Raw genomic sequence first — 27361 nt, 5'->3', positions numbered from 1 at the left:
GATTGCATTGAAATTTTCTAAGTGACCCTCAATAACCTCCTTAATAATAGATTCCAGAAATTTCCCTACAACAGATGTTAAGCTAACTGGCCTGTATTTTCCTGCTTTCTGTTTGCTCCCTTTCTTCAATAAAGGAGACACATTCACAATTTTCTAATCTAATGGGACCTTTCCAAAATCTAGTGAATTTTATTATCTCAGTAGCTGAGAACTCACCAGTGAGTTGCTCCAGGCACTAGCATTGCATACCAAGGAACATCATCAGTGGCAACTAAACAGACTCTCTCACATTTCTGAACATTTTGGTTTGACCATCAGCATCAGGAAAACAAATGTCATGGTCCAGGATATTGCCATTCCGCATCTATCAGCATTGACAATGTGACGCTTGAGGTTGTTGATAGCTTCACATATCCAGGCTCTAAAATTACTAGCAATCTGTCACTTGATGCTGAGATCAACATGTACATCGCAAAAGCTATAGTTGTTGTGTCCAAGCTGAGGAAGAGAGTATGGAGCAACAGCAGCCTAACTGAGAACGCTAAACTGAGAGTCTACCAAGCCTGTGTCCTCAGTGCTCTCCTCTACAGTGGCGAGACCTGGACAGCATAACCTCGGTAGGATAAAAAGGTTGAGCAGTTTCCACCTTCACTGTCTCAGGAGCATCCTTGGCATCTTTTTGTAGGACAAGGTCACCAACTCAGAGGTCCTGGAGCGTGCTAATTCCATCAGCATTTACTCATTGCTTAGCCAATGACGTTGGCACTGTCTCAGCCACATTCACCAGACGGATACCCAAAGACCTCTCTGCATGGTGAACTGGCCACTGGTCACGAGCTCCTGCAAGCGAGATATGAAGATGGCCGACATTGACACTGACAACTGGGAGACAGTCGCTGATGGCCATGACCTCTGGGGGCTGACTGTTTGGAAGGACATTGGAAGAGGTGAGCAGAAACAAAAAGCTCAGCTGGCCAAGAAGAGGGCCCAAAGAGGCTAGTGAATCGTGCACCTTCTCAGCCCACTGTCTTTCTCTGCAGAAAACGTGACAGATTCTGCCATGCCAGAGCGGGGATCCTGAACCACACCAGGCGATGCTTAACACGGAGTTCACCATCACGGCGCAAACCATTGTTTTACGAGATGGAAGTCTGCCATAGTCTGCCCTCTCAGGTGAACAGAAAAGATCCTATTTCACTATTTTGAAGAAGATGAGGCAAGTTCTTCCCGGTGTCCTAAGGGCAATATTTAGCCCCCAACAAATATAAAGAGAGTATCTCATCATTTATCCCTTTGCTGATTGTGGGAGCGTGCTGTGTGCAAATTGGCTGCCATTTTCCCACATTACAACAGTGACTACACTTAAAAAAGTACTTCTTACGCTGTGTTGCACTGAAACCACGAATGGTAATTTTAGGATAATTGACAAAAGAAACAGGTGGTAGAAGAAGATAACTTTTTTACACAGCGAGTTGTTGTGATCTGGAATGTGCTGCCTGAAAGGGTGGTGGAAGCAGATTCAATAATAACTTTCAAAAGGGAATTGGAGAAATATTTGAAAACAGAAAAAAAAAATTCAGAGCTATGGGGAAAGAGCAGGGGGTAATAGGACTAATTCAAAAAGACAGCACAGGCATGATGGGCCGAATGGCCTCATATCGTGCTCTATGATTTCATAAAAAGTGCTATATAAATGCTAGTTATTTCTTTAACTTTAGGCGCATCCTAATCATAATTGTGCATGAAATTTATTTAAAATCAACTTTAGTCTTAAACCCCTATCATGAAGAAATATTCATGTCTATAATGTTATTGGAAATTATTTTTAAATTGCACTTGTAGTAAGGTCTGTGTCTATGTGTGTGTCTGCGTGTGGTTTATTAGGATTAAATCCAGCTAATCTGGGTGCTTTGATGTATAGTAGTTTGAGATGTTAGTTGGATAAATTTAAGGAAGTTAAAAGGTAAAGTGCAATTTGCATTTTTTAAATAAACCATTCAAGGGAATGGGTAAAATCTTGCACCTAGCTGGGAGAAGCCAAGCAATGTGTTATATTACTTACAAATTATTGTTAGGAGAGGTAAAATTTTTTTTTTAGTTAGTAATACAATGGAAAATTTACATTCAAAGGGGAAGCTCAGTATAAACAGAAAGGAGTTTGTGTGAGTCAGAGACATTTAAGATCTAACCAGCCTGTAAGCCTACAACTGTGTCTGCAAAGGAACCTCATTTTGAATTTGTAAGGTCAAATGTGCTTTGCCTGGTGTCTGTTTAAAGTCTATGGGTTATTGTTGCCTTGATGAAGATATACCTGGGAGTGACTGAATCACAGAATCACACAGTGCAGAAGAGGCCCTTCGGCCCATTGAGTCTGCACCGACACGTGAGAAACACCTGACCTACCTACCTAATCCCATTTACCAGCACTTGGCCCATAGCCTTCAATGTTATGACGTGCCAAGTGCTCATCCAGGTACTTTTTAAAGGATGTGAGGCAACCCGCCTCCACCACCCTCCCAGGCAGCGCATTCCAGACCGTCACCATCCTCTGGGTAAAAAAGTTTTTCTTGTACACCTCGATCAGGTCACCCCTCAGTCTTCTCTGCTCCAACGAAAACAATCCAAGTCTATCCAACCTCTCTTCATAACTTAAATGTTTCATCCCAGGCAACATCCTGGTGAATCTCCTCTGCACTCCCTCCAGTGCAATCACATCCTTCCTATAATGTGGCGACCAGAACTGCACACAGTACTCCAGCTGTGGCCTCACCAAGGTTCAATACAACTCCAACATGACCTCTCTACTTCTGTAATCTATGCCTCGATTGATAAAGGCAAGTGTCCCATATGCCTTTTTCACCACCCCACTAACATGCCCCTCCACCTTCAGAGGTCTATGGACACACACTCCAAGGTCCCTTTGTTCCTCAGAACTTCCTAGTGTCATGCCGTTCATTGAATACTTCCTTGTCAAATTACTCCTTCCAAAATGTATCACCTCACAGTTTTCAGGGTTAAATTCCATTTGCCACTTATCTGCCCATTTGACCATCCCATCTATATCTTCCTATAGCCCAAGACACTCAAACTCACTATTAATCACCCGGCCAATCTTTGTGTTATCCGCAAACTTACTAATTCTCCCCCCCATATAGTCATCTGTGTCATTTATATAAATGACAAATAATAGGGGACCCAGCACAGATCCCTGTGGTACGCCACTGGACACTGGCTTCCAGTCACTAAAGCAGCCTTCTGTCATCACCCTCTGTCTCCTACAACTAAGCCAATTTTGAATCCACCTTATCAAATTACCTTGTGTCCCATGTGCATTTGCCTTCTTTATAAGTCTCCAAAATGGGACCTTGTCAAAGGCTTTGCTGAAATCCATATAAACTACATCAACTACACTACCGTCATCTACACACCTGGTCACCCCCTCAAAAAATTCAATTAAATTTGTTAGGTATGACCTCCCTCTGACAAAGCCATGCTGACAATCCTTGATCAAACCTTGTCTCTCCAAGTGGAGATAGATTCTCTCCTTCAGAATTTTCTTCGATAGTTTCCCTACCACTGATGTGAGAATCACTGGCCTGTAGTTCCCTTGCTTATCCCTACAACCCTTCTTAAATAGCAGAACCACATTAGCTGTTCTCCAGTCCTCTGGCACCTCTCCTGTGGCCTGAGAGGAATTAAAAATTTGGGTCAGAGCCTCTGCAATCTCCTCCCTTGCCTCCCTCAGCAGTCTGGGACACAAATCATCCAGACCTGGAGATTTGTCCACTTTTAAGCCTGCCAACACCTCCAATACCTTGTCACTCCCTATATCGATTTGCTCAAGAACCTCGCAGTCTCCCAGAGTTCAATACCTTCATCCTCATTCACTTGGGTGAAGACGGATGTGAAGTATTCATTCAACACTCTACCGATGTCCTCTGGCTCCACCTATAGATTGCCCCCTTGGTCCCTCCTCTTTCCCTGGTTATCCTCTTCCCATTGTATAGAATATCTTGGGATTTTCCCTACTTTTACCAGCCAGAGCTTTCTCATATCCCCTCTTTGCTCTCCTAATTGCTTTCTTAAGCTCCACTCTGCACTGTCTGTACTCCACTAACACCTCCGTTGATTTCCTTCCCTAGTACCTCCTAAAAGCCTCTCTTTTCCTTCTCATTGTATCCTGAATATGTCTGGTCATCCATGGTTCTCTGGGCTTGTTACTCCTTCCTATCACCCTAGAGGGAACATGTTGAGTCTGTACCCTCCCCATTTCCTTTTTGAATACCCCCCACTGTTCCTTTGTAGATTTCCCCACAAGTAGCTGTTCCCAGTCTACCTTGGCCAGATCCTACCTTATTTTACTAAAATCCACTCTCCCCCAATCCAAAACACTTTTTTGCAACTTGTCGATTTCTTTGTCCATAACAAACTTAAATTGTATCATGTTGTGATCGCTATCACTAAAATGCTCCCCCACCACCACCTCAGCCACCTGTCTGGCTTCATTCCCGAGGATTAGGTCCAGCACTGTGTCCCTTGTTGCACCTTGTACATATTGACCTAAAATGTTCTCTTGTACACATTTCAAGAGATCCACTCCATTCAAGCCCTTAACGCTATGGGCAGAATTTTGCCATCGGTGAGCAGGGGGCGGGGCCCGCTCACCGACGTATAAAACGACGGGGGATGATGTTGGGCGGAACCCCCTACATCACCGCGCCCCATTTAAATTTTCAGGAAGGCGGGGGCGCCATTGACAGGATCATTTAGACAATTAAAGGACCTGCCCGTCCAACCTTAAGGTTGGCGGACGGGCCAGGAGCCCTGGCAGCAAATAGAAAAAATATAAGACCTCATCCACCAGCGGGATGAGGTTTCATGCAGGGTGTTAAAAATTTTAATAAAGTTAATCTGTAATTTATGAACATGAGGGGGACATGTTAGGGAATTTTTTTTTCTATTTTTAATCTTTTTAAAAGAGTCAGTGATCTCCCTGAGGCAGCACTTAGCCTCAGGGAGACGTGCGCTCTTTCGTGCGCATGCGTGAAAGAGCACACTCTCGCTTTTGGGGAATCCCCCCCGCCCGCACAGGAAGTGCACAGCGGAACCACATAAAATGGCGGTGGGGCCCGCTTCTCCGGCGGGGATTGACTCCCCGCCTGCTGCAGATTGGGTCGGGCCCGCCCGCCCGACAGGCAGAAAATTCTGCCCTATGTCTATCCCAATTAATGGTGGGAAAGTTGAAATCACCTAATATAATTACCCTATTGTTATTGTTTTTGCACACCCCCGCAAATTGTGCATATATTTGCTCTTCAATTTCCTGCTGACTATCTGGGGGTCTATAATAAACACCTAACAATGTGGCTGCCTCTTTTTTATTCCTAAGCTTTACCCACAAAGCTTCATTCGATGCCCCCTCCAAGATATCATCTCTCCTTACTGCAGTAACTGACTCCTTAACTAATAATGCAATACCTCCTCCTCTTTTACCCCCTCCCCAGTCTCGCCTGAAGATTCTAACTTGGGGATTTGTTTAAAAGTTATTATGGTAGTAATTTGTAGACATGTGTCTGTGTTTAATTTGTTGTTAAATTAATACATGTTTAATTTAGTTTTATATAAGAAACCTCTTGAAGCTTGGCAGTTTCATTCCTGAATCCGGAGCTGCATCTCAAACATACCGATTAAAATATAGGTTATGACAGTTGTTCAAGTTTCCCTCTGCGATTTAAACAACTCAGCCTTTACCAACTCACCCCCCTTTCTCTCGCAGATGGTTCCTACGTTTCTGTTCCATCACCACTTGGGAAGATCAAAAGCATGACGAAAGGTGAGAAGGGGCACGTTAGAGTGAGAAGTGTTTCTATGTTGAGATCTGTTCATACAAAATGTAAAGACTTAATGGCAGGACATCAAGTAAAAGAAATAACGTGTCCACCATGCAGCAGTTCGAGCAGACAGCTCACCACTGCCTTCTCAAGGGCAATAAATGCTGGCCTAGCTAGCAATGCCCACATCCCATGAGCAATTGAAAAAAAAACAGTTTCATTTGACAGAGATTCCATGCGTTAATGACAAACAGGAGGATCGATTCAGGAATAAGATTAACACTGACAGCCGTGTAATTCGTTTTGCATCAGTTAGGCTCAACCCTTGGTAAACGGCGCCAGGTAATTGAATTGCCCAAACTGTAAGGCCCCAAGATCAAAGCCTGGGTGAGAGCAGCAGAGTTAGAATTAGCCTCAGTGTCTGGGCCTTGTGAGTGGATGAGGGAAATTGCAACCAAGATTCTCAGTCCAGTTCCCAACCAGTGACCCTTTCTGTAAAGTACTAGCATGTTCGGTGGGCTCATCCTTGATGCCCCTTACATACGAACATACAAATTAGGAGCAGGAGGCCATTCAGCCCCTTGAACCTGCTCCGCCATTCATTAAGGTCATGGCTGATCTGATTGTGGCCTCAACCCCACACTCCGCCTCCCCCCGATAAGCTTTAGACTTCCTTGTTAGTCAGGAATCTATCTACCTCTGCCTTAAAAATATTCATTGATCCTGCCTCCACCACTCTCCAGGGAAGAGAGTTCCAAAGATTCTCAATCCCCTGTGAGAAAAAAATCATTTTCATCTCCGCCTTAAATGGGAGACCCCTTATTTTTAAACAGTGTCCCCTCGTTCTGGTCTCTCCCACACGGGGAAACATCCTTTTAGCATCCACCCTGTAAGTTTCCTCAGGAGTTTATATGTTTCAATAAGATCACCTCTCAATCTTCTAAACTCCAATGGATACAGGCCCAGCCTGTCCTACCTTTCCTCATAAGATAACCCCCTATCTCAGGAATCAGTTGAGTGAACTTTTTCTGAACTGCTTCTAATGTAATTATTTCCTTTCATAAATATGGGGACCAAAACTGTGCACAGTACTCTTGCAGATGAATAGGCTGAGGTTACATATTCTCACACAGGGATCAGGAAAAGAAAATAGCACTCCAGAAAGGCAGAAACATCTTTAGGAGAAGGGAAAAGACTAACCAAGGAATTAAAAATAAAATAAATAAGCAATTTGTTCTTTGAGCCTTCCTGGTATCATTGTTCTATGATACAGAGGATTCCCTCTATATTTCCTCCATTGCATGTCTCTATATCCATCATACAGGTGAATGGGGAGCCAACACCAGCTCAAACCTAATAGACCAAATCGCCCTTTCCCTATCTCTGTAATCTCCTTTAGCCCTTCAATGCTCTGAGGTCTCAGCACTCCTCCAATTCTGGTCTCTTGGACATCTGCCAAAGTTAATCACTTCACCCTTGGTGGTCTTGCCTCCAGCTGCTTTGACCCCAAGCTCTGGAATTCGCTCCTTAAAGCTCTATCTCTCTACCTCTCTTGTGCATCCTTTAAGCTGCAGCTTAAAATCTACCTCACGTTTTTTCATCATCACTGTCCCAATATCCCCTTACATAGCTCAGTGTCAAATTATGTTTGGTGTCACTCCTGTGAAGTGCCCTGGGTTGTTTTTACTACATTATAAGTGCTGTATAAATGCAAGTTGATGATGAATTCTTGGCAGGCCTGTGACCACTCAGTCTCTTTCTTTTCACCCACTCCTTGCCCACCCCCTCAACGCAGAGAAAGCCGATGTTCTACTCCTGCGAGCTGGTTTACCTTCTCATTTCCAGCTTCAGCTGTCAGACATCGAGTTCCACGAAATTATTGGATCAGGTAAAAACATAAAAGCCCCCGACACGATTGAGGTGCAAATCGCCGGAAAGTGGGTTTTGTCAAATTTTCACAGACTGACCACCTGTTATGTGTCTGACAATGTGTAGGATCGTTTGGGAAAGTCTACAAGGGAAGATGCAGGAACAAAATTGTCGCCATTAAAAGGTAAAATCATAATTGTGAGGATAGGCACATACAGATTATTGAACAACATGAGCTTATCAACAATATATAGAATGATTAAATATTGAGAGGAGTTCAGACAGCTGGGGTGGTCAGCAATGGGGCTGAGAGGGAGGGAATGTGACTTTGATTATTTGTGTAGATAAAAGAACATGTTTCCCTTGCAATAAAGTTTGGAAGAGGTATAACAGCAAAGGTGGGTAGACAAAGGGTCAAAATGTCACTATTCTATATTGCTTCAATAAGAGCAACAGGATAAATGACAATATCCTATAATAGCTCACATAAGGGCAGTAGGGATACAGGACATCCCATAATACCCCAGTAAGGAAACTAGGTATATCAGAGGTGCTATTCTAATTCTTTCCTAGCTGATCTTTCAACTTACATATTCGGTAAACTTGATCTCATCCAAAATTGCCACCCATTGTCTAACTTGCACCAAGTTATATTCACCCATCATCTCCTGTGCCTATACAATGCCTCAGTTTTAAGATTCTCATCCTTGTTTTCCAACCATTCCAATAACTCGTGTCACAATTTGGCAGATAATGCTCTGAAGCACCTCGGTAATGTTTCATTACAGTGGAGAAATGTAGCTTGTTGTGGTATTAGCCCATCTATCTTAAACAGGTTAAATTAAAATGGGGGTAGATTTACCAGAACCTTCAGGGTAAAATCACAAGGATAAATTTCATAAGCGTGGTTCGTATTTCCTTCAGTTTAGAAGATTAAGGAGTGGTGTAATTGAGGTGTTTAAGATAGTACAGGAGTTGATGGGGTAAATGGAGAGAAACTATCACCTCTGGTGCGTGGAGTCCAGAACAACAGGAGAGGGCCATAAAATTAAAATGAGGCCATTCAGGGAGGTGCGAGGAAGCACTCCTTCACTGAAAGGGGAGTGCAAATCTGAAACGCTCTCCCACAAAAAGCAGCTGATGGTCAGGGTAAACTGTAAATTTCAAATGACGATCAATGGATTTAAATGAGGTCAGAGTATCATGGAGGAGGGAGCACATGTGAGTGGAGAAAGAGCTTGCACTTCTATAGCACCTTTCTTAGGGGGAGGCGGTTGTGTGGTGGTATTTACGTGCAACAAACTCCCACAAACAGAGCAGATAATGAGTTTGTTTACTGATGTTGGTAAGAGAGAAATATTGGCCAGAACACGGAGAACTCCCTGCTCTTCATCAAAATTGAACTATGGGATCATTTATGACTACCTGAGAGTGCTTGATGAAGATGGAACAGTGCAGCACTCCCACAGTGCTGATCCTCCGACAATGCAGCGCTCCCTCAGAACTGACCCTGTGAAAGTGCAGCACTCCCTCAATTCTGACCCTGCGACAGTGCAGCACTCTCTCAGTACTGACCCTCTGACAGTGCAGCACTCTCTCAGTACTGACCTTGAGAGAGTGCAGCACTCCCTCAGTATTGACCCCCTGACAGTGCAGCACTCCCTAAGTACTGACCCTCCGACAGTGCAGCACTCCCTCAGTACTGACCCTCCGACAGTGCAGCACTCCCTCAGTTCTGACCCTCCGACAGTGCAGCACTCCCTCGAACTGTCAAAGGCCTATTAAGGCCTGTTAAAAACTAATTGATATCATTAAATCAGCTGCCCGTCCAACCTTAAGGTCTGCGGGGGGCAGGCAAAGAGCCCAGGCGGCCTTCGCATTTTTCATGGAACCTCATCCACGGGCGGGATGAGGTTTCATGAAGCGTTTAAAAATTCAATGCAAATTTAAAAAAAAAATTCATTGACATGTCCCAGCTCATTTGACACTGTCACATGAGGAGACGTGTTTTAAAAGTTTTTGATTACTTTATTCAAATGTCTAAAACTTAAACAAATCTCCCTGAGGCACAGAGGTGCTTCAGGGAGAGTTTTGCGCTCTTCCACGCGCATGCGCGAGAGAGAGAGAGAGAGCGCACTCCCAACTCAGGGAATGCCCCCCCCTGCCTGCACAGGGAGCGCTCAGCGCTTCCGGGCGAGTGTCACACTGGGCGGGTTTTAATTGGCCCATCCACGTAAAATGGCGGCGCGGACCCAATCGGGGGTGCCGATCGGGTCCACGCTCGCTCCCACCCACCCCTGCACAACTCCCCCAACAGGGGGAAAATTCAGCCCACTCATCCAGCACTGAGGCTCTCAGTGAAATTGTGATGCAGATCAGATAAGGTTTAATTGAATGGTGGAACTTGATTCAGGAACTGAAAGTGTCCCTCATGTTCCTCTGGGAATCTGACACTAAGTGTTGGTGCAAGGATATCACACAGAGCACCCAGCCTATTATTATTGTGAGTTACACAGAATATATTCAAGTGTTCACAGATCATTGCTGTTTGGTGCTGGTGTCATGAATTGTGCTTTACATTTCCATTACATCCCTTCACATTTGTTAAAAATTAGATATCGAGCCAACACCTTTTGCTCCAAGTCTGATGTGGATATGTTCTGCCGCGAGGTCTCCATCCTCTGCCGACTCAACCATCCCTGTGTCATCCAGTTTGTCGGGGCTTGCTTGGATGATCCCAGTCAGTTTGCCATTGTAACACAGTTCATCTCGGGAGGATCCTTGTTCTCCCTCTTACATGAACAAAAGAGGTACAGTTTCTGTCAGCTAACATTCTACTAGTTTTGCTTTTATAGAATCTTACATTGCAGAAGGAGGCTATTTGGCCCATCGTGCCTGTGCCGGCTCTTTGAAAGAGCTCTCCAATTAGCCCTACTCTCCTACCCTTTCCCCATAGCCCTGCACATTTTTCCCCATCAAGTATTTATCCAATTCCCTATTAAAAGTTATTATTGAATCTGCTTCCACCGCCCTTTCAGGCAGCGCCTTACAGATCACAACTCACTTTGTACAAAAAATTCTCTTCATCTCTGGTTATTTTGCCAATTATTTTCAATTGTGTCCCTCTGGTTAGCACCCCATCCACTCCTACCACTTGTAACAATCCCCATAGAGACCACTAACTTTTTAAAAGAAGAGATTCCCCAAGACACCAATGAAACATATGAATTAGGAGCAGGAGTTGGCCACTCAGCTCCTCAAGCCTGCTCCGCCATTCAATAAGATCGTGGCTGATCTGATTGTGGCCTCCACTCCACATTGCCACCTACCCCCAATGACCTTTCACCCCCTTGCTTATCAAGAATCTATCTAGCTCTGCCTTAAAAATATTCAAAGACTCTGCTTCCACTGCCTTTTGAGGAAGAGAGTTCCAAAGACTCACGATCCTCTGAGGAGAAAAAATTTGCCTCATCTCCGTTTTAAATGGGCGACCCCTTATTTTTAAACAGTGAACCCTGGAAATAACTGAAGGACAAGAATTCACTTTTTAAGACATTTACTGTAACCAACAAACTAAAATAAATATATATTAAATGTTAATGAACAAGTAATTGTACTTCAAACGAAAGAAAGAGATAAATGTTGCATTAACTAACTGATGCAACCAAAATATGCCTATGAAATTCTTTTATTCTAAGCTACATTTCTGGCAGATCACTTTCTCTCCTGGACCTTGCCCTGAAAAGGGCATTGGCGACCATGGACCTCTGTGTTGGTCCATGGTCATGCTTGGTAAGGTACTGTAGTGCTTTGCCTTTGCCTTCTGCAGATGGCTGACCAGGAATCTCTCCCACTCTTACCGCCTGCCATTGGTGCTTGTTGGGGAGATTTACAAGTTAGCACTCAAGTTCTTTGGCCATGTTATGAAGGCACCTTGTGTAGGCATCAAGTCCTGGAATGGGAATGCTACCCACTGCATCACAAGACCTCCCTTCTGGCAGATATGTTGAAGGGACAGTCACTCCTAGCTCTCCAGCCAAGGTTTACCACTCCCCACCAGGTCAGGTCAAAACTTTCAGTGTCTTTCGACAATTGTTGCACTCCATCTGAGTTTATCCGGATCCAATTAACAACAGCAAGGCATCCCTCAACGAATCCCGCTCTCCCTCAGGTCACAACAGTCCTGACAGTCCAGAATTCTAGAGATCCCTGTATCCCTGGTAAGACTGATTTTTCCATCGACAGTTTTACTTCAGCTCCCCATCATATTCCTATAGAACAAAGATCTGTTCCTGGGAGAGTTCCAATTCTCTTCTACCTGCTCCCGAGCAGCAGCTTTTCCTCTATTCTATGAACTTCTGTGAGAGGTGCTTAAAAACTGCAACTTGACCTCAGTGGATTTCTGTTTGAGTTTCTCTCCCTTTTCAACCCCCATTCCCATGGCAACCTGAAGTCCTGTGAGCATTTCTCCAAACTCAGGTGTGTACCAGGAATTCAAATTACACCCTTTGCAGAATTCTCTTTCACTTTGGATTTCAAGGGGCATTTCAAAACATCTTGCAAGGTCCAACATCCACGACACACCGGAAATAGTTTCTTCTTATTTATTCCTTCAAAACACCTTATTACTTCCATAAATCTCTACTAAATCTTCCCTTAACCTTCTCTGCTCTAAGGAGAACAATCCCAGCTTCTCCAGTCTCTCCACATTAACTGAAGTCCCTCATCCCTGGAACCATTCTAGTAAATCTGCTCCGCACCCTCTCCAAGGCCTTGACATCGTTTTTAATGAATTGGACACCGTACTTTAGCTGTGGTTGAACCAATGATTATTAAATATTTAGCATAGCTTATTTGTTTTTGTGCTTAATGTTTCTAGTTATAAAGCCCAGGGTCCCTTGTGCTTTCAGCAACATCGGACAGGATTTTCTTGCAGACTTCAGGACTGCCAGCGCACCTGCACCTCCTCCCCCAAACCCCTCCCCACTGTCATGGGACTAATATTCCAGAGGCCCAGGCTAATGCTCTGGGAACATAGGTTCAAATCCCACCATGGCAGCTGGTGCAATTAATAAAAATCTGGAATATAAATCTAGTCTCAGTCATGGTGACCATGAAACTAACATCGATTATTGTAAAAACCCATCTGGTTCACAAATGCCCTTTGGGGAAAGGAAATCTGCTGTTATTACCTGGTCTGGCCTACATGTGACTCCAGACTCACAGCGATGTGGATGACTCTTAACTGCCCCCTGCAATGGCCTAGCAAGCCAATCAATTCAAGGGTAATTAAGGATGGGCAGCAAATGCTGGCCTTGCCAGCGACACCCACATCCCATAAAAGAATACATTTTTTAAAAGGCCCAAATGGGGATCAGAAGCCTCTGTTGTGTGGGAAATAATCACTCACCTGCGATTTTAATTGAATAGGCCAATTAATGGCCAGAAGGTGACCTTGCCATCAAATAGCAGGCCCTTCACCTTAAAAGCAGCAGCAGGATGCCATGGCAACCATGTGAGGGAGTGGGCACCCCAAAGTGAAAGTACCCCTCTCCAACTTTTGCAAATTTAAAGTAACAAAAGGCCTTTGCAACGAGGCCACTGCTTCGGGGTGGGTGGCTCCACAGGACAGCCTGTAGCTAATCCAATGGCCTTCTGGCCGATCTCCAAGCTTCCACTTTCCTTAAACCTCAGCGCTTCCTGAAACTCTGCCATTGTATCCTATCTTGTACTAAGTCCTGTTCAGCCATCGCCATTGTACTCATTACTCTATACTGGCTCCCAGTCCCGCAATGCCACAATTTAAAAATTTTCATCCTTGTTTTCAAATCTTTCCATATCCTCGTCCCTCCCTAACCCCATAATTTCCTCCAGCCCTACAAGAGTCTGAGATCTCTGCACTCCTCCAATTCTGGCCTCTTGCACACCCCTGATTTTAATCACTCCACCATTTGTGGCTGTGCCTTCAGCTACCAGGGCCCTAAACTCTAGAATTCCATCTCCGAGCCTTTGCGTCTCACTATTTCTCTCTCCTACTTTAAGATGCTTCTTAAAACCTCCCTCTTTAATCAAGTTTTTGGTCACCTGTCCTGATATCGGTTAATGTAGCTCGGTAGCAAACCCCTGTGCTCCTACGAAGCAGCTTGGGATGTTTTACTATGTTAAAGGAACAAGTTGTTTTTGTTGTTTACATCTTCCAGTCTGCCTTGTTACTTTCGCACTTGAATCCACAGAATTGTTGATCTTCAATCCAAATTAATCATTGCGATTGATGTGGCCAAAGGAATGGAATATCTTCACAACCTGACTCAACCAATCATACACCGAGACCTCAACAGGTATGTTAACCTGGGCCTCTGGGACTGGAGAGGGAGCCAATGTCAACACTGGGATTGCTTCACCCATTAGCCCAACTCAATTTTCAAAGCTGAAAATGTTTCACTCAGGTCATTATTCATTAACACCAGGTGACATTAATAAACTTGCAGAATGCTTGTGTAATCAGCAAATAATTTTCAATATATATAAATGTGAGGGGGTTCATTGTGGTAGGAAGAACGAGGAAGCCATAAACTTCTTGTAAAATAAGAGCCTAAGGATGATAGAGGAACAGAAAGATCAAGGAGTGCAGATACAGACATCACTAAAAGTAGTGACGCAGGTTAATAAGGCCATAAAGCAAACATAGCACCAGGATTCATTTCTAGAGGAATAGAACTGTTACGCTTGCAGAGAACCTTGGTTAAACCACACTTGGAGCATTGTGAACAGTTTAGTTCTCCATATTATAAGAGGGTATAGAGGCACTAGAGAAGGCGTAGAGGAGCTTTTCAAGTATTTACAAGGCTTACATCAAAACTGAGAGGTTATACCTGTCAAGAAAGACCTATCAGCCTGGGGCCCTTTTTCTGTAAAAAAAGGAGAAACCTGAGGGGTGACCTGTTTGAGGTCTTTAAAATTATGAAAGGGTTTGACAGGGTAGATATAGATAGGATATTTTCATTAGTGGAATGTTATGAATCCAACTTAGCTTCTCGTGGAGCAGAGGTTGGGAACTCCATGTCCCAATGAGCGTAGGAAGCCTCACGCATGAGTGGACTGGGAGTGGGGCTGCACATACACAATACAGCATTTGAAGTTCTTAGGGCTGAGGATACTGGCCCAGTGCACCTGCGCAAAAAATGGAATCGTGTGACTTAGGAATGGAGCACACAATGAGCAAGAATCCCAGACTGGGGATAGGGAGAGGTCCCAGTTAAGTACAAAGAGGAACAGAGAAGCAGAAAAAGGGCTGTAGTTGGCAGACCCTAAGTGGAGAGGGTTCAGGAGAAGCTGTGGCAATTGAAGAGGGCTCAATAGCAGCCCTGGTAATAGAAGGAGGGTGCAGAAGGTTGGTGACTCCGCACTGTGGGCTGTTGCGCTGAGTCTCAAACTTGGTCTACTTTAAGCAAAATGTTATTGGTCCCTAACCAGATCTCACCAAAAAACTTGGGGTTCTGGTCCAGGATCATACCAAGGGGACCAGAGTTGGGAACTGAGAATTTATAACTATCAGATTGAACATTCTTGCTGAACAACCTATACAGAAAATAATGGATTTTGTTTTCTTCTCTCTTGCATCTAACAGCCATAATATCTTGCTGTACGAAGATGGCCATGCAGTGGTCGCTGATTTTGGAGGTTTGAATTTTGTATATAAGAACTTGGCTGATGTGTCTTGTCTCTTGGGCTTCATTGAATTAAGTGGAGTTTGCTCAACCAGAAGTTAGGCCTGAAAATATCCCCAGTGTCACGCTCATTTTTCCGATATCAAATTATGCCCAACCATCCTCCCAATCCCTTGGAATGCGTCTTAATACGAGCGTTAGACAACGTAAACAATCAGCGCCGAGCCCACACCATAAGATCATAGTAAGACAGGATCATAGCATCATTGAATCATTGCATCATAGGGATTGTAGCATCCTATAGCACAGAAGGAGGAAATTCGACCCATCATGTCTGTGCTGGCTCTTCGAAAGAGCCATCAGTGGAAAAGGTTTGTCCTAATCTGCTCTATCAAAACCCTTCATAATTTTGAACTCCTCCATTAAATTTCCCCTTAACCTTCTCTGCTCTAAGGAGAACAGTCCCAACTTCTCCAATCCCTTCACATAACTGGAGTCCCTCATGGCTGGAAACATTCTGGTATGTTTCTTCTTTCAGTCTTAAACTTGAAGTTTCAATTCATTTGACCATCATTTGCCGTAAAGAACTTGTAATCGGGGAAGTTTTCCAATTTTTACTTAATTTAGATTGAAGCCAGAGATTTGCTTTCAATGAAACAGAAACAGAGCTGTCTTGGTGAGGATAATTTTTTCAAAAGCACACATAAGAAATGACAACGAAAACCTGTGAGCAATGTTGAGAACCTCTGCCACCCCAATAACAAAGCTGATTAAGGTTACGGGGAGAAGGCGGGAGAATGGGGTTGAGAAACTTATCAGCCATGATTGAATGGCGGGGCAGACCCGATGGGCCGAATGGCCTAATTTCTGCTCCTATGTCTTATGGTTTAAGGGTAGGTTTTTCCCTTGTCAGGCGGGCACGGCGGGTGGGCCCGGGAGCGGCCAGGAAGCCGACAGCCAACTGCGCTCAGGCCCCGACATTGATTTGGCGCTGGTTGGCCAGCCAGAGTGAAAGGCGCGCTCAGAGCCTCAGCGCTGCCAGGGTTGGGGAGGCAGGATTAAAAACTCAAAAATGAAAAAGTTTCCACTGTTAAAAACATGTGACTCTGTCACATGAGCAGGGACAAGTTATGAATGGAATTTAAAATTTTTTATTTAATTTTTAGTTGCTGTTGGAAACCTCATCCCCCTCTCCCCACCCCCCCCCCCCCCCCAACCACCGTGGATGAGGTTTCCTAAAAAACCCAAAGGCCGCTCGGCCTCTTCACCTGCCCCCAGACCGTAAGATTCAACAGGCAGTGAAAAATTTCATTCAATTGTTACTTTAATGGCCTTAGTAGGCATGTTAATTGTCAGCGGGCACATTGCCCACAGACCGAAATATTGCCCAAGTGCACGACAACGTTGGGACGCTCACCCAATGTCATCACACGTCGTCTTATGCTCAAGTGGGTTGGGCGCGTGCCCTCCAGCTCAGTGAAAAATCCTGCCCTAAGAGTCAGAGGTGTTGGTATGTCCAGTTTTGTGGCTGGAGTTTCGTTTAAACAGCAAGGTTTGGCGGATGGATGTAAAAGATGGAGGAGAATTGAGCATTTTCCATTCACACCCCATACTGTGCAATCTTCAAGCCAGATGTGTATCTGGGCAGGAACGAGGAGGCTCCATACACAATCTGTAATCTATAAATTCTAATGCCTGTTTACTCTTGTTTCATTATTACATTTATGAATTTGTATGTATAGCAAGCCTGCTGCTGAAAGACTTCCTGTATTTTCAGAATCCAGATTCCTTCTGTCGATGGACGAAGACAACATGACGAAGCAGCCAGGGGTAGGTGACAATTGTCTTCAAATCCCCCCTTGCCTTGTCCTCCCTATCTCTGTAACCTCACCCCTATAACCGTCCCTATCTCTGTAACCTCCTCTAGCCTCTACAACCCTCCCTATCCCTGTAACTCACTCCACCTCTATAACCCTCCCTATCTCTCTAACCTCCTCCACCTCCACAACTGTCCCTATCTCTGCAACCTCCTCCTGCCCCTACAACCCTCCTTATCTCTGTAACCTCCTCCTGCCCCTACAACCCTCCCTATCTCTGTAACCTCCTCCACTCTGTACAACTCTCCCTATCTCTGTGACCTTCCAAACCTGTGACCTCTACCACCTAGAAGGACAAGGACAGCAGATGCATGGGAACACTATCACCTTCGAGTTCCCCTCCAAGCCACACACTATCCTGACTTGGAACAATATCACTGTTCCTTCACTGTCGCTGGGTCAAAATCCTGGAACTCCCTCCCTAACAGCACTGTGGGTGTACCTACACCACATGAACTGCAGCGTTTCAAGATGACAGCTCACCACCTTCTCAAGGGCAATTAGGGATGGGCAATAATAATGCAGGTTTAGGCAGTGATGCCAACATCTTGTGAAAGAATATAAAATTTATAAAAACACCTACAACCCTACCTATCTCTGTAACCTCCTTCAAATCTACAACCCTTCCTATCTCTGTAACCACCTCCAGCCCCTGCAACCCTCGCTATCTCTATAACCTCCTCCAACTCCACAACCCTCCCTATCTTTTTAATCTCCTCCAGCCCCTACAACCCTCCCCATCTCTGTAACCTCCTCCAACTCCTCAACCCTCCCTATCTCTATCCTCCCCTAATCCTACTGTTATACAGTTGATTTTCTGGGCCATAATAATTTACCATCCCTAAAAATGATTTAAGTTCAGAGATGTTCTTAGGTGCAGGTGCCTCTCTGATTGCTTTAACCTTCTCTTCAACAGGGTGTAACCCTTGGGCATCTACCCAGTGGCCCAAATAAATGACTTCATTTGCCTGAAAAGAGCATTTTTTCTTCTTCAGGCACATTGCTGCTTCTAAAAATCATTTCAGGACTTCCTCTAGGTTAGCCAAGTGTTCCATTTCCACGAATCCAGTTATTAGTACATCATCCAGGTAGACCGCAACTTGAGGTAGTCCTTGTAAAAGCTCTCCATCATGCTCTGAAAAATGGCACAGACTGAAGAAACACCGAAGGGCAGACGTGTATTGGTATAACCCATTGTGGGTGTTTATGGTCACAGGTTCTCTGGAGACAACATTCAGTTCCAGTTGCTGATAGGCGTGACTCGTGTCAAGCTTTGTATACGTTGTCCCTCCTGCTAGTTTAGCATATAGGTCTTCAATCTCGGGAATAGGGTACCTGTCCAGTTTGGCTGCTTTATTGACCGTCAGTTTATAGTCCCCACAGATCCGGACAGTCTGATCCAGTTTTAGGACAGGGACTATGGGTGCTGCCCACTCTGAGAACTGAACCGCTTTTATGACACCCAGCCTCTCTAGTCGGTTCAGCTGAGCGTCAACCTTCTCTCTCAGGGCATGTGGCACTGGTCTTGCTTTCAAGAAGCGAGGAGTTGCTTCTGGGTTCACGCAAATCTTGGCCTGTAGGCCTTTGATCTTTCCCAGTTCATCCTTGGAGATGGTGTCTTTTATTTTAGCAGCTCTGGCAGTCTACCTACTCGCAATTGAAAGATTTCGGACCAGCATAATTTAATCTCTTTCAGCCAATCACGACCTAAAAGGCTTGCTCCTTCACCTTCTACCACCATCACTGATAGTTGTGCTATTTGGAGTCTATAATAAACGGTAGTTTTTACCTGGATTTCTTTGCCTGTGTACGTTTTCAGCTTGGCAGATGTTTGTTCCAAATTTAATTGCTGATCACCTTTATTTAAATACCTGAAAGTGTGTTCTCCAACTGCAGTGATAGAAGCAACTGTGTCTACTTCTACTTTTAAGAGTTTACCATTCAATTGCAATGTGACTGTAAGTCTTACCAACTTTCATGTTGAATAGGAATAAATGTCAGAATTGGTTGTTTCTGGCTCTACATTGGACTTTGTTTGTTGCCTGGAAGCCTGTTTTAATCTTGCTTTGCAATGTTTCAATATGTGCCTACTTTTGTGACAAAAATAACACTCCACCTTTTTAAATTACCAATCCTTAAGAGTCTGATTGTTTTCATGTCATAAAAATTAGTTTTCGAATTTGCTGCTAAGCTGTTTCCTCTAAGTTTCCGGTTAGCGGGGGCTGTTTTCCGCTCCCTGCGGAATTCCGGCTTTTTGAGCCACTTTCGGCTGACCATTCCCACCCAACTAGGAAAACGACTCTATTTGGCACACCTTGAATCGTTCGTACATTCCTTACAGCGCTTTCCATCGCGAGCGCTATTTCTAACACTTACTTAAAATCAAGATCCACTTCAGCCAGCAATCTTCGCTGAATATCCTCTTGCACACCACAGACCAAACGATTCCTGAGCATATCATTCAGGGTTTCACTGAAATCACACTATTCCATTAGTTGTTTCAATTTTGCCATGTAAGTAGCAGTGGTTTCCCCCGAGGCTCTATTCTGTGAATTGAGCCTGAGCCTCTGCATTGTGACTGAGGGCTCGGGTTGGAAATGTCCCTTAACGAGGTCTATTAATTCACTGAAGGTCTTCAAATCTGGGGCACTGGGAGCTGTCAAGCTTCAAATTAAACTGTAGGTCTGGCTCCCACAAATACTCAGCAGAATCGCTCTCCACTTTTCCTCCCCTGTGATTTCGTTGGCTTGGAAGTGGAACACAAGACGTTCTATATATTGAGACCAACCATCTGTGGCTGCTTCAAAGGGATCGATTCTGCCAAACTGTGGCATCTCGGATGAGTATATCTTCCTTTTTAATTATCTTAGACACTCACAATCGCTGGGCGAGCACCGGATCTGATTTATCCTCATTGCCAGTTTATTATAGAGTTGATTTTCCAGGCAGCCTTTCTTGGTAGAAACATTGAACTTTATTTACAAGATGGCAGCAGCAACCATATGTGTGGATCTAACTCTATAACTAAAGAAGAACTCCCTCCTAGAGGTTCCCCGCGCTGCTAACTCATTGGTTTACACAAATCATGTGATATTGCAACACAAGAATATTCTTAAAGCTACAGTCCTATGTTTATCAGAACTATAATTACTACACCTACATTCCTCTGAGTTCTCTTAATTCCTTTAATTCTAGTCTCTGATTTTCATCATTCATTCTATCGAGGCTGCAGCATTGTTTACAGCTGATAAAAATTTTAAAATCGAACACTTTAATTTAATAATGCTAAAAGTATTGGAGATGGGAAAGTGGCTGTTTGACCACGTCGGGCGGTTTGGAGGCAGGAGGTCATGTGATGTAAATCTTTGTTGAGATTGTTGTCTGCCCAGTAGAACCTGCGCTGGATGGCTCCTGAGGTGTTCACACAGTGTACCCGTTACACCATCAAAGCAGATGTCTTCAGTTATGCTCTGTGTCTCTGGGAGCTGCTAACTGGTGAAATCCCCTTTGCCCATCTCAAACCAGGTGAGTTAAATTCTGAAGAAAGAAGGGCAAAAAAAGAAGGAAAGAAAGGATAAATGGCTGAAGGAAGGAGTTTTGAAGTGTATTCACAACAGACCGCAGTGAGGTGGATGAGCAGATATGTTTGTGGGGTCTTGCTGTGCGCAAATTGCTTGCCATGTAAGAAAGGTGACTACACTTCAAAAAGTCCATTATTTTCCACAAAGTGCTTTGGGATGTCCTGAAGTCGTGAAAGACAAGTTTGTCTCTCTCAGTAAATTACTTTCTTTCTTATTAAGTTGCAGAATTCTACCTTTCTTAGAACATTAACCCAGTGTTTTAATTCATTCGCATTGTTGCTGTTGTTTAACCAGCTGCTGCTGCTGCCGATATGGCGTACCATCATGTCCGACCTCCAATTGGCTATTCGATACCTAAACCCATCTCATCTCTACTAATAAGGGGATGGAATGCGTGTCCAGAGGTGAGTGGTTCCAAACAAGTAGTCGATCCATCTATTGCTATCGTCTGTTGTTTAGTATGATAATCATAGAATGTTGCAGCACCAAAGGAGAACATTCGGCCCATCATGTCTATGCTGGTACTTTGGTAGGACGATACAATTAGTCCTAATTTCCTGCTCTTTCGTGTAAATATTTCCCCTTTAAATATTTATCCAATTGTCTTTTTGAAAGTTACTATAGAATCTGCTTCCACTGCCCTTTCAGGAAGTACTGAGCACATGATGTTAACACATCTGCTGGGAATTATTCTTACATATGATCATACGAACATTAGGAATGAGGAGCAGGAGTAGGCCATTTGGCTCCTCGAGCCTGCTTCACCATTCAACAAGATCGTGACTGACCTGAACATAACCTCAACTTCACATTCCTGCCTACCCCCCGCCAATAATCTTTCACCCCCTTGCTCATCAAGAATTTATCGACTTCTGCCTTAAAGATATTCAAAGATTCTGCTTCCAACGCCTTTTGAGGAAGAAAATTCCAAAGCCTCACAACTCTCTGAGAGAAAAAAAAAATCTTCATCTCTGTTCTAAATGAGTGACCCTTTATTTTTAAACAGTGGCCCCTAGTTCTAGATTCTCCCACGAGAGGAAACATCCTCTCCACACCCACCTCAGGGTCCCCTTTATCCATAGCACCTGTTACTTCATCAGAGAACTCCAATAAATTGATTAAACATGATTTCCCTTTCACAAAACCATGTTGACTCTGCCTGATTACCTTGAATTCTTCTAAGTATAAGGTTATAATGTCCTTAATAATAGCTTCTAACATTTTCCCTATGACAGACGTTACGCTAACTGGTCTATAGGTGCCAGCTTTCTGTATCCTTCCCTTTTTAAATAAGCACAGCATCACTGGTCACAGATGCTGGTGTGATGGGGGCCAGCCCCACCTTAAAGGTGCTGAGAGCACACAGAGAGAATGAGAGAACTCTGTGGCGCCTGCCCACTACATTCTGGCAGCAATGACCAGCACCGCCGAGGTGCAGACATCAGTAATGTTTTCAGGGAGTGAGAGGCTGGACCATCACTGTGGTCTGAAGGCTGCACAGACACAGGGAAGAGGCCCTGGACTGAGACACCTGCCTTTATGTTGTGCAGAAAGGTTTCACATCTGAGTGACAAGAACACTGCTCATCAGAACAAGGAGCCTCAGGCAGGGAGACAGTCTCAGGAGCTTATTGACAAGAGTGAACAGTATGTACAAATGATCAACATCCGTGCCCAGGCTGTGCAACTACATCTTCTTAACTATCCTAACTCTGCCGCTATGTCTTGGTGCTCCCCGGACATCCATAGCAGAGGTGGAGGCAGCCTGCTGACTGTGACGCCCTGTCTGTGATGACCTCGGCAGGCGTCCTCTGGAGGGCTGAGACTTGGAGGGCCCCGGCCTGCTTTCGGGGTCCTGCTGTGTGGCAGTGGCACCCTCCTTGGCCTGTGGAGCTGGAGGTGCGGAGGTCACAGGAAGAGGGGATTCGGATGTGCCGGACACTCCTGGAGTCACCTGGATGTTTGGCCCCATGGTGGGGTGGGGGGGGATGGTGAGCACCTGCTGATCCTCCTCCCTATGGGTGCCCGAGGGCCCCTGGCTAATTCCTTGAGGAGAATGGGTAGCTGGAGTGAGATCGAGCTGCCTGGCACTCCTCTTGTGAACACACTGTTGGAGGCCAACTATGGCATCAGTGATGGAGTTGAGCCGGCGCAGCAGTGCAGGAGTGATGTCTTGGACCAAGCCTCCATGGTGGCCACCATCCTACCAGTGTTGACTTTGGTGTCTTGGCATATTGGTGCTACACCTCAGCCTAAAGGCAGACAGACTCCTCCATCGTGCCTTACAATCTGAGGAGTGCAATGGACATCCCTTCCTGATGTTCCCGAGTTTGCCTTTGCAGCTCCAGCAACTGTGACATGACCGAGTCCAGAGGCTCCTCATCTGACTCGGACTCAGCAACGTTCTGGCCTCCAGCAGCTCCTCCGAGTGCCGGGGACCTGGGAAGTCCCGGCCTCCGCCTGCTGTGGATCAGACTGTGCGATGTGCTCACCAGATTGTGATACTGAGGCTACTCTAAAGCTCTGTCCCACCGAGGTGTGTGTCTCTGCGCTGGTGGAGGGTGTGGGTGAGGCTGTGACGGGACTTCAGGGAGGGTGCCTTCAGATTCCTCTTCAGAGGTTTCTTCGGGGTTTGATTGGAGGCCCTGGGTCATGGACTCTGTCGGCTGTTTCCCAGATGTGCCTGTGAAAGCAAGGGGAGATAATTAGCACGTGGCAGTGGCCTGTGAAAGAGGACACGTCACTCACAGCCTGGTTGTCTGATGGATGTTGCACTGCTGGATCCTCACTTGGTAGAGCAGCGTTGACCACACCGTCAGCACAGGACCGGTCCTGGTCATCGCCGGCCAGCTGGATGGCTCTGTTTTCAAAGTTTGATCTTGATGTCAGGCATTCCTCAATCAGTCTGCGACCTCTCCCTGTTGTGTGCCAGCTTGTCCTGTATGAATAGAGATGGAGAAAGTGTAAGCAGGATGCCTGCCAGGCCAGTTGATAAGTATGCCTGGCCTGTGTGGGTGGTGAGTCATCCCATGAACGGGATGAGGACACTGACGGTGTGTGTGAGAGAGTGAATGGTGATGTCCCTCGCACTGGCAGCGAGTGAGGGCCCTGTGGATGTGCGATGAGTTTGTGAGTGTGTGAGTTGAGAGTGAGAAGAGTGACTTACCCTGGTGGAATGGAGGAGATCATTCATCCTCTTGCGGAACTAGGTTTCTGTCCACTTTTGAAAGGCTTTGGCGCTGACCACTGCTGCCACCGCCTCCCAAGCCTGGCTGGTCATGCCGCTGCCCATCCTGCAGCCAGAGCGAGGGTAGAGGACATCGTGGCGGGGCTCCAGAGCATCCAAAAGGTGTTCCAGTGATGCGTCGCTAAAACTGGGAGCTGCAGTCTTTTTGCCTTTTGTGGACATCTTCCCTGTAGTATTCTTGGTCTGGAAGCCCTGAGATGTGTGTGCGCGGCTGGACTTTAAATATGGCGCCCAGCGTGATGAAGTAGCGAGGTGATGGCGTGGCCGGTGAGTGAGAGCCTGCCCACCATGGAGATGGCACGTTTCCTGAGAATGCATAATTAATGCGGCGGGTTTGGGGCAATACAGGGTGAAAACCTACCATTGTGGCCGGTGGGAAAACATCGTTTTACCCGCCCGCTGCGACACTTAGTGAAAATCTGGGATGATTCCGCCCTTAATATCTGACTTTATATTTCTAGCTAGCTTTCTTTCATATTCGAATCTTTCCCTCCTTATGAATCTTTTAGTCATTCTTTGCTGTTTTATATATTCTGTCCAACCTTCTGACCTCCCACCCATATTTATGCAATTATATACTTTTTCTTTAAGTTTGATACCACCTTTAACTTTTTTAGTTAGCCATGGATGGTGAGTTCTCCCCTTGGAATTTTTCTTTCTCATTGGAATGTATCTATTATGTGTATTCTGAAATATCCTCTTAAATGTTTGTCACTGCATCTCTATTGGCCTTTTTTTATTCCTTAATGGGATATGGGCTTCGCTGGCTGGGCCAGCATTTATTGTCCATCCCTAGTTGCCCTCGAGAAGGTGGTGGTAAGCTGCCTTCTTAAACCGCTGCAGTCCATGTGGTGTAGATACACATGCAGTGCTGTTAGGAAGGGAGGTCCAGAATCTTGACCCAGTGACCTAAACTGCCAGTTCATTTTCGCTAGCTGTGCTTTCATACCTTCATAATTGTCCTTATTTAAGTTTAAAATACTAGCCTTAGACCCATTCTTCTCTCCCTAAAACTAAATGCAAAATTCAAGCATAAATGTGATCACTGCTACCTATGAGGGCCTTCACTATGAGATCATTAAGTAATCCTATCTCATTGCACAACACCAGGTCTAGTATAGCCTGCTCCCTGGTTGGCTGTAGAATATGCTGATCTAAGAAATTATCCTGAAAATATTCTACAAATTTATCATCCATGCTACCTTTGCCCACCTGATTATTCCAGTCTATATGTAGATTAAAATCCCCCATGATAATCGCCATGTCTTTCTTACAAGCTCCCACTATTTCTTCTCTGATACCCCATCTTACCATGTGATTACTGTTAGGGGACTGGTCCCACAAATGATTCTTGCCTTTATCATTCCTCATCTCAGCCCAAAACTGTTTCTTTATCCTGGTTTCCTAAACTTAGGTCATCCCTTTCTGTTGTGCTAATATTGTCTTTAATTAACAGAGCCACCCTCCACCTTTTCCTAACTTACTTTCCTTCCTAAAAGTCACATACCCTTCAATGTTCAGGTCCCAATTTATGCCATCCTGCATCTCTGTAATGCTAATAGACTGTACTTACTAATCTCTATTTGCATTATCAGTTCATCTGTTTTGATTTGAATGCTATGTGCATCCAGATACAGAGCCTTAAACTTTGTCCTTTTATTATTTTTGTAGCCTCTAGCCTTATCTGTTAATTTACTCTTAGACATGTACTCTTTATCCCTTCCTGTTATGGTCTGTTTATCAGTTTCCATATTAACACCTTCTTCTCTTGTCTCTGCTCTTTGATTTACCACATCTTCCCAAATTTGATCCCTTGCCCCCACTATTTAGTTTAAAACTCTCTACTTCTCTAGTTATGCCCTTCGCAAGAACACTGGTCCCAGCATGATTCAGGTGTTGACTGTCCCAACGGTACAGATCCCACTTTCCCCAATACTGATGCCAGTGCCTCATGAACTGGAACCCACTTCTCCCACACCAGTCTTTGATCCACGTATTCATCTCTCTAATTTTAAATACCCAATGCCAATTTGTACGTGGCTCAGGTAATAATCCAGAGATTATAAACTTTGAGGATCTGCATTTTAATTTAATGCATAGCTCTTCATATTCTCTATGCAGAATCTCTATCCTAGTTCTACCTATGTCATTGGTACCAACATGGACCACGACAATTGGATCCTCCCCTTCCCACTGCAAGTTCCTTTCCAGCCCTGAACAGACAGCCCGAACCCTGGTTCCGGACAGGCAACACAGCCGTCTGGAGTCTTGCTCTTTGCTGCAGAGAGCAGTGTCAATCCCCCTCACTATACTGTCCCCTATTAACACTACATTCCTTTTTGATCCCCCCACTTGGATGGTTTCCTGTGCCACGGTCAGTTTGCTTATCCACACTGCAGCCCCCACTCTTATCCAGACAAGCTGAGAGAACCTCAAACCTGTTAGACAATTGCAGAGGCTCACACTCCTGCCCTCTGGCCCCCTAACCTGCCTCACTCACAGCCACACCCTCCTGTCCCTGACCACTGACCAAATCAGAAGACTCTATCCTAAGTGGTGTGACTGCTTCCTGGTATGAAGCATCCAGTTAACTTGCCCCCTCCCTGATGTGTTGCAGTGTCTGCAGCTCAGCCTCCACCTCAATGACTCTAAGCTAAAGCTCCTCGAGCCGCAAACGTTTACTGCAGTTGTGTCTGCCCTGAGTCACATCGGCATCCAGGAATTCCCACATCACTTGTCCTGCCATCCTTAATGTGTTTTAATAAATTACTTAAATATATTATTCACCTATTAATGTTGCTTTTTTATATATTTTATTAGCTTTTCCACCAGTTTGTGCTCTATTTTAAACCTTAGGATTGGAATTGAAGTTAACCGCTTACCAGATACTCACCAAACAGCTAGCTCCTTTCCCTGTAGTAGAGGGAGAACCAATTCCTTTAGGGCAAAAAAGATAGAAAAAGCAAAAAGGAAGCGAACACCTCCTTCCCCCCTCACCAAACTCCCCCACCCACCAAACTCCCCCACCCACCAAACTCCCCCCTCACCAAACTCCCCCACCCACCAAACTCCCCCCTCACCAAACTCCCCCACCCACCAAACCCTCAGGTATGCACTCAGTTCTTCAGCTGTACACGTTTGTCAAGGCTACACTAAAGAACCCTGAATTTATAGCCAACTGAACTGGGGCTAGAGAAACCAGGTTCAACGAGTTAGCTAACTGACTACTCAGCTCTCTCAGCAGGGCGTGTTTACCCATCTAAGGCTGGAAGAAAGAAAGAAACTCGGTC

General features: G+C 45.0%; 1 protein-coding gene across 2 annotated transcripts in view; it reads left to right on the top strand.

The window, feature by feature from the left end:
* tnni3k (TNNI3 interacting kinase) overlaps positions 1–27361 on the top strand; it is a 117613-nt gene that overhangs the window by 48850 nt on the left and 41402 nt on the right. For both annotated transcript variants that reach the window (XM_078560641.1, XM_078560640.1), the window contains exons 13-21: positions 5777–5833; positions 7627–7719; positions 7827–7884; positions 10316–10510; positions 13934–14038; positions 15328–15380; positions 17145–17197; positions 20637–20769; positions 21120–21229. In XM_078560641.1, the coding sequence (XP_078416767.1) occupies positions 5777–5833; positions 7627–7719; positions 7827–7884; positions 10316–10510; positions 13934–14038; positions 15328–15380; positions 17145–17197; positions 20637–20769; positions 21120–21229 (857 nt within the window). The remainder of the gene's footprint in view (positions 1–5776; positions 5834–7626; positions 7720–7826; positions 7885–10315; positions 10511–13933; positions 14039–15327; positions 15381–17144; positions 17198–20636; positions 20770–21119; positions 21230–27361) is intronic.

This window comes from Cetorhinus maximus, chromosome 17, assembly GCF_964194155.1.
Source record: "Cetorhinus maximus chromosome 17, sCetMax3.hap1.1, whole genome shotgun sequence".
Lineage (NCBI taxonomy): Eukaryota > Metazoa > Chordata > Chondrichthyes > Lamniformes > Cetorhinidae > Cetorhinus > Cetorhinus maximus.
This window is presented reverse-complemented; position numbering and strand designations above follow the sequence as displayed.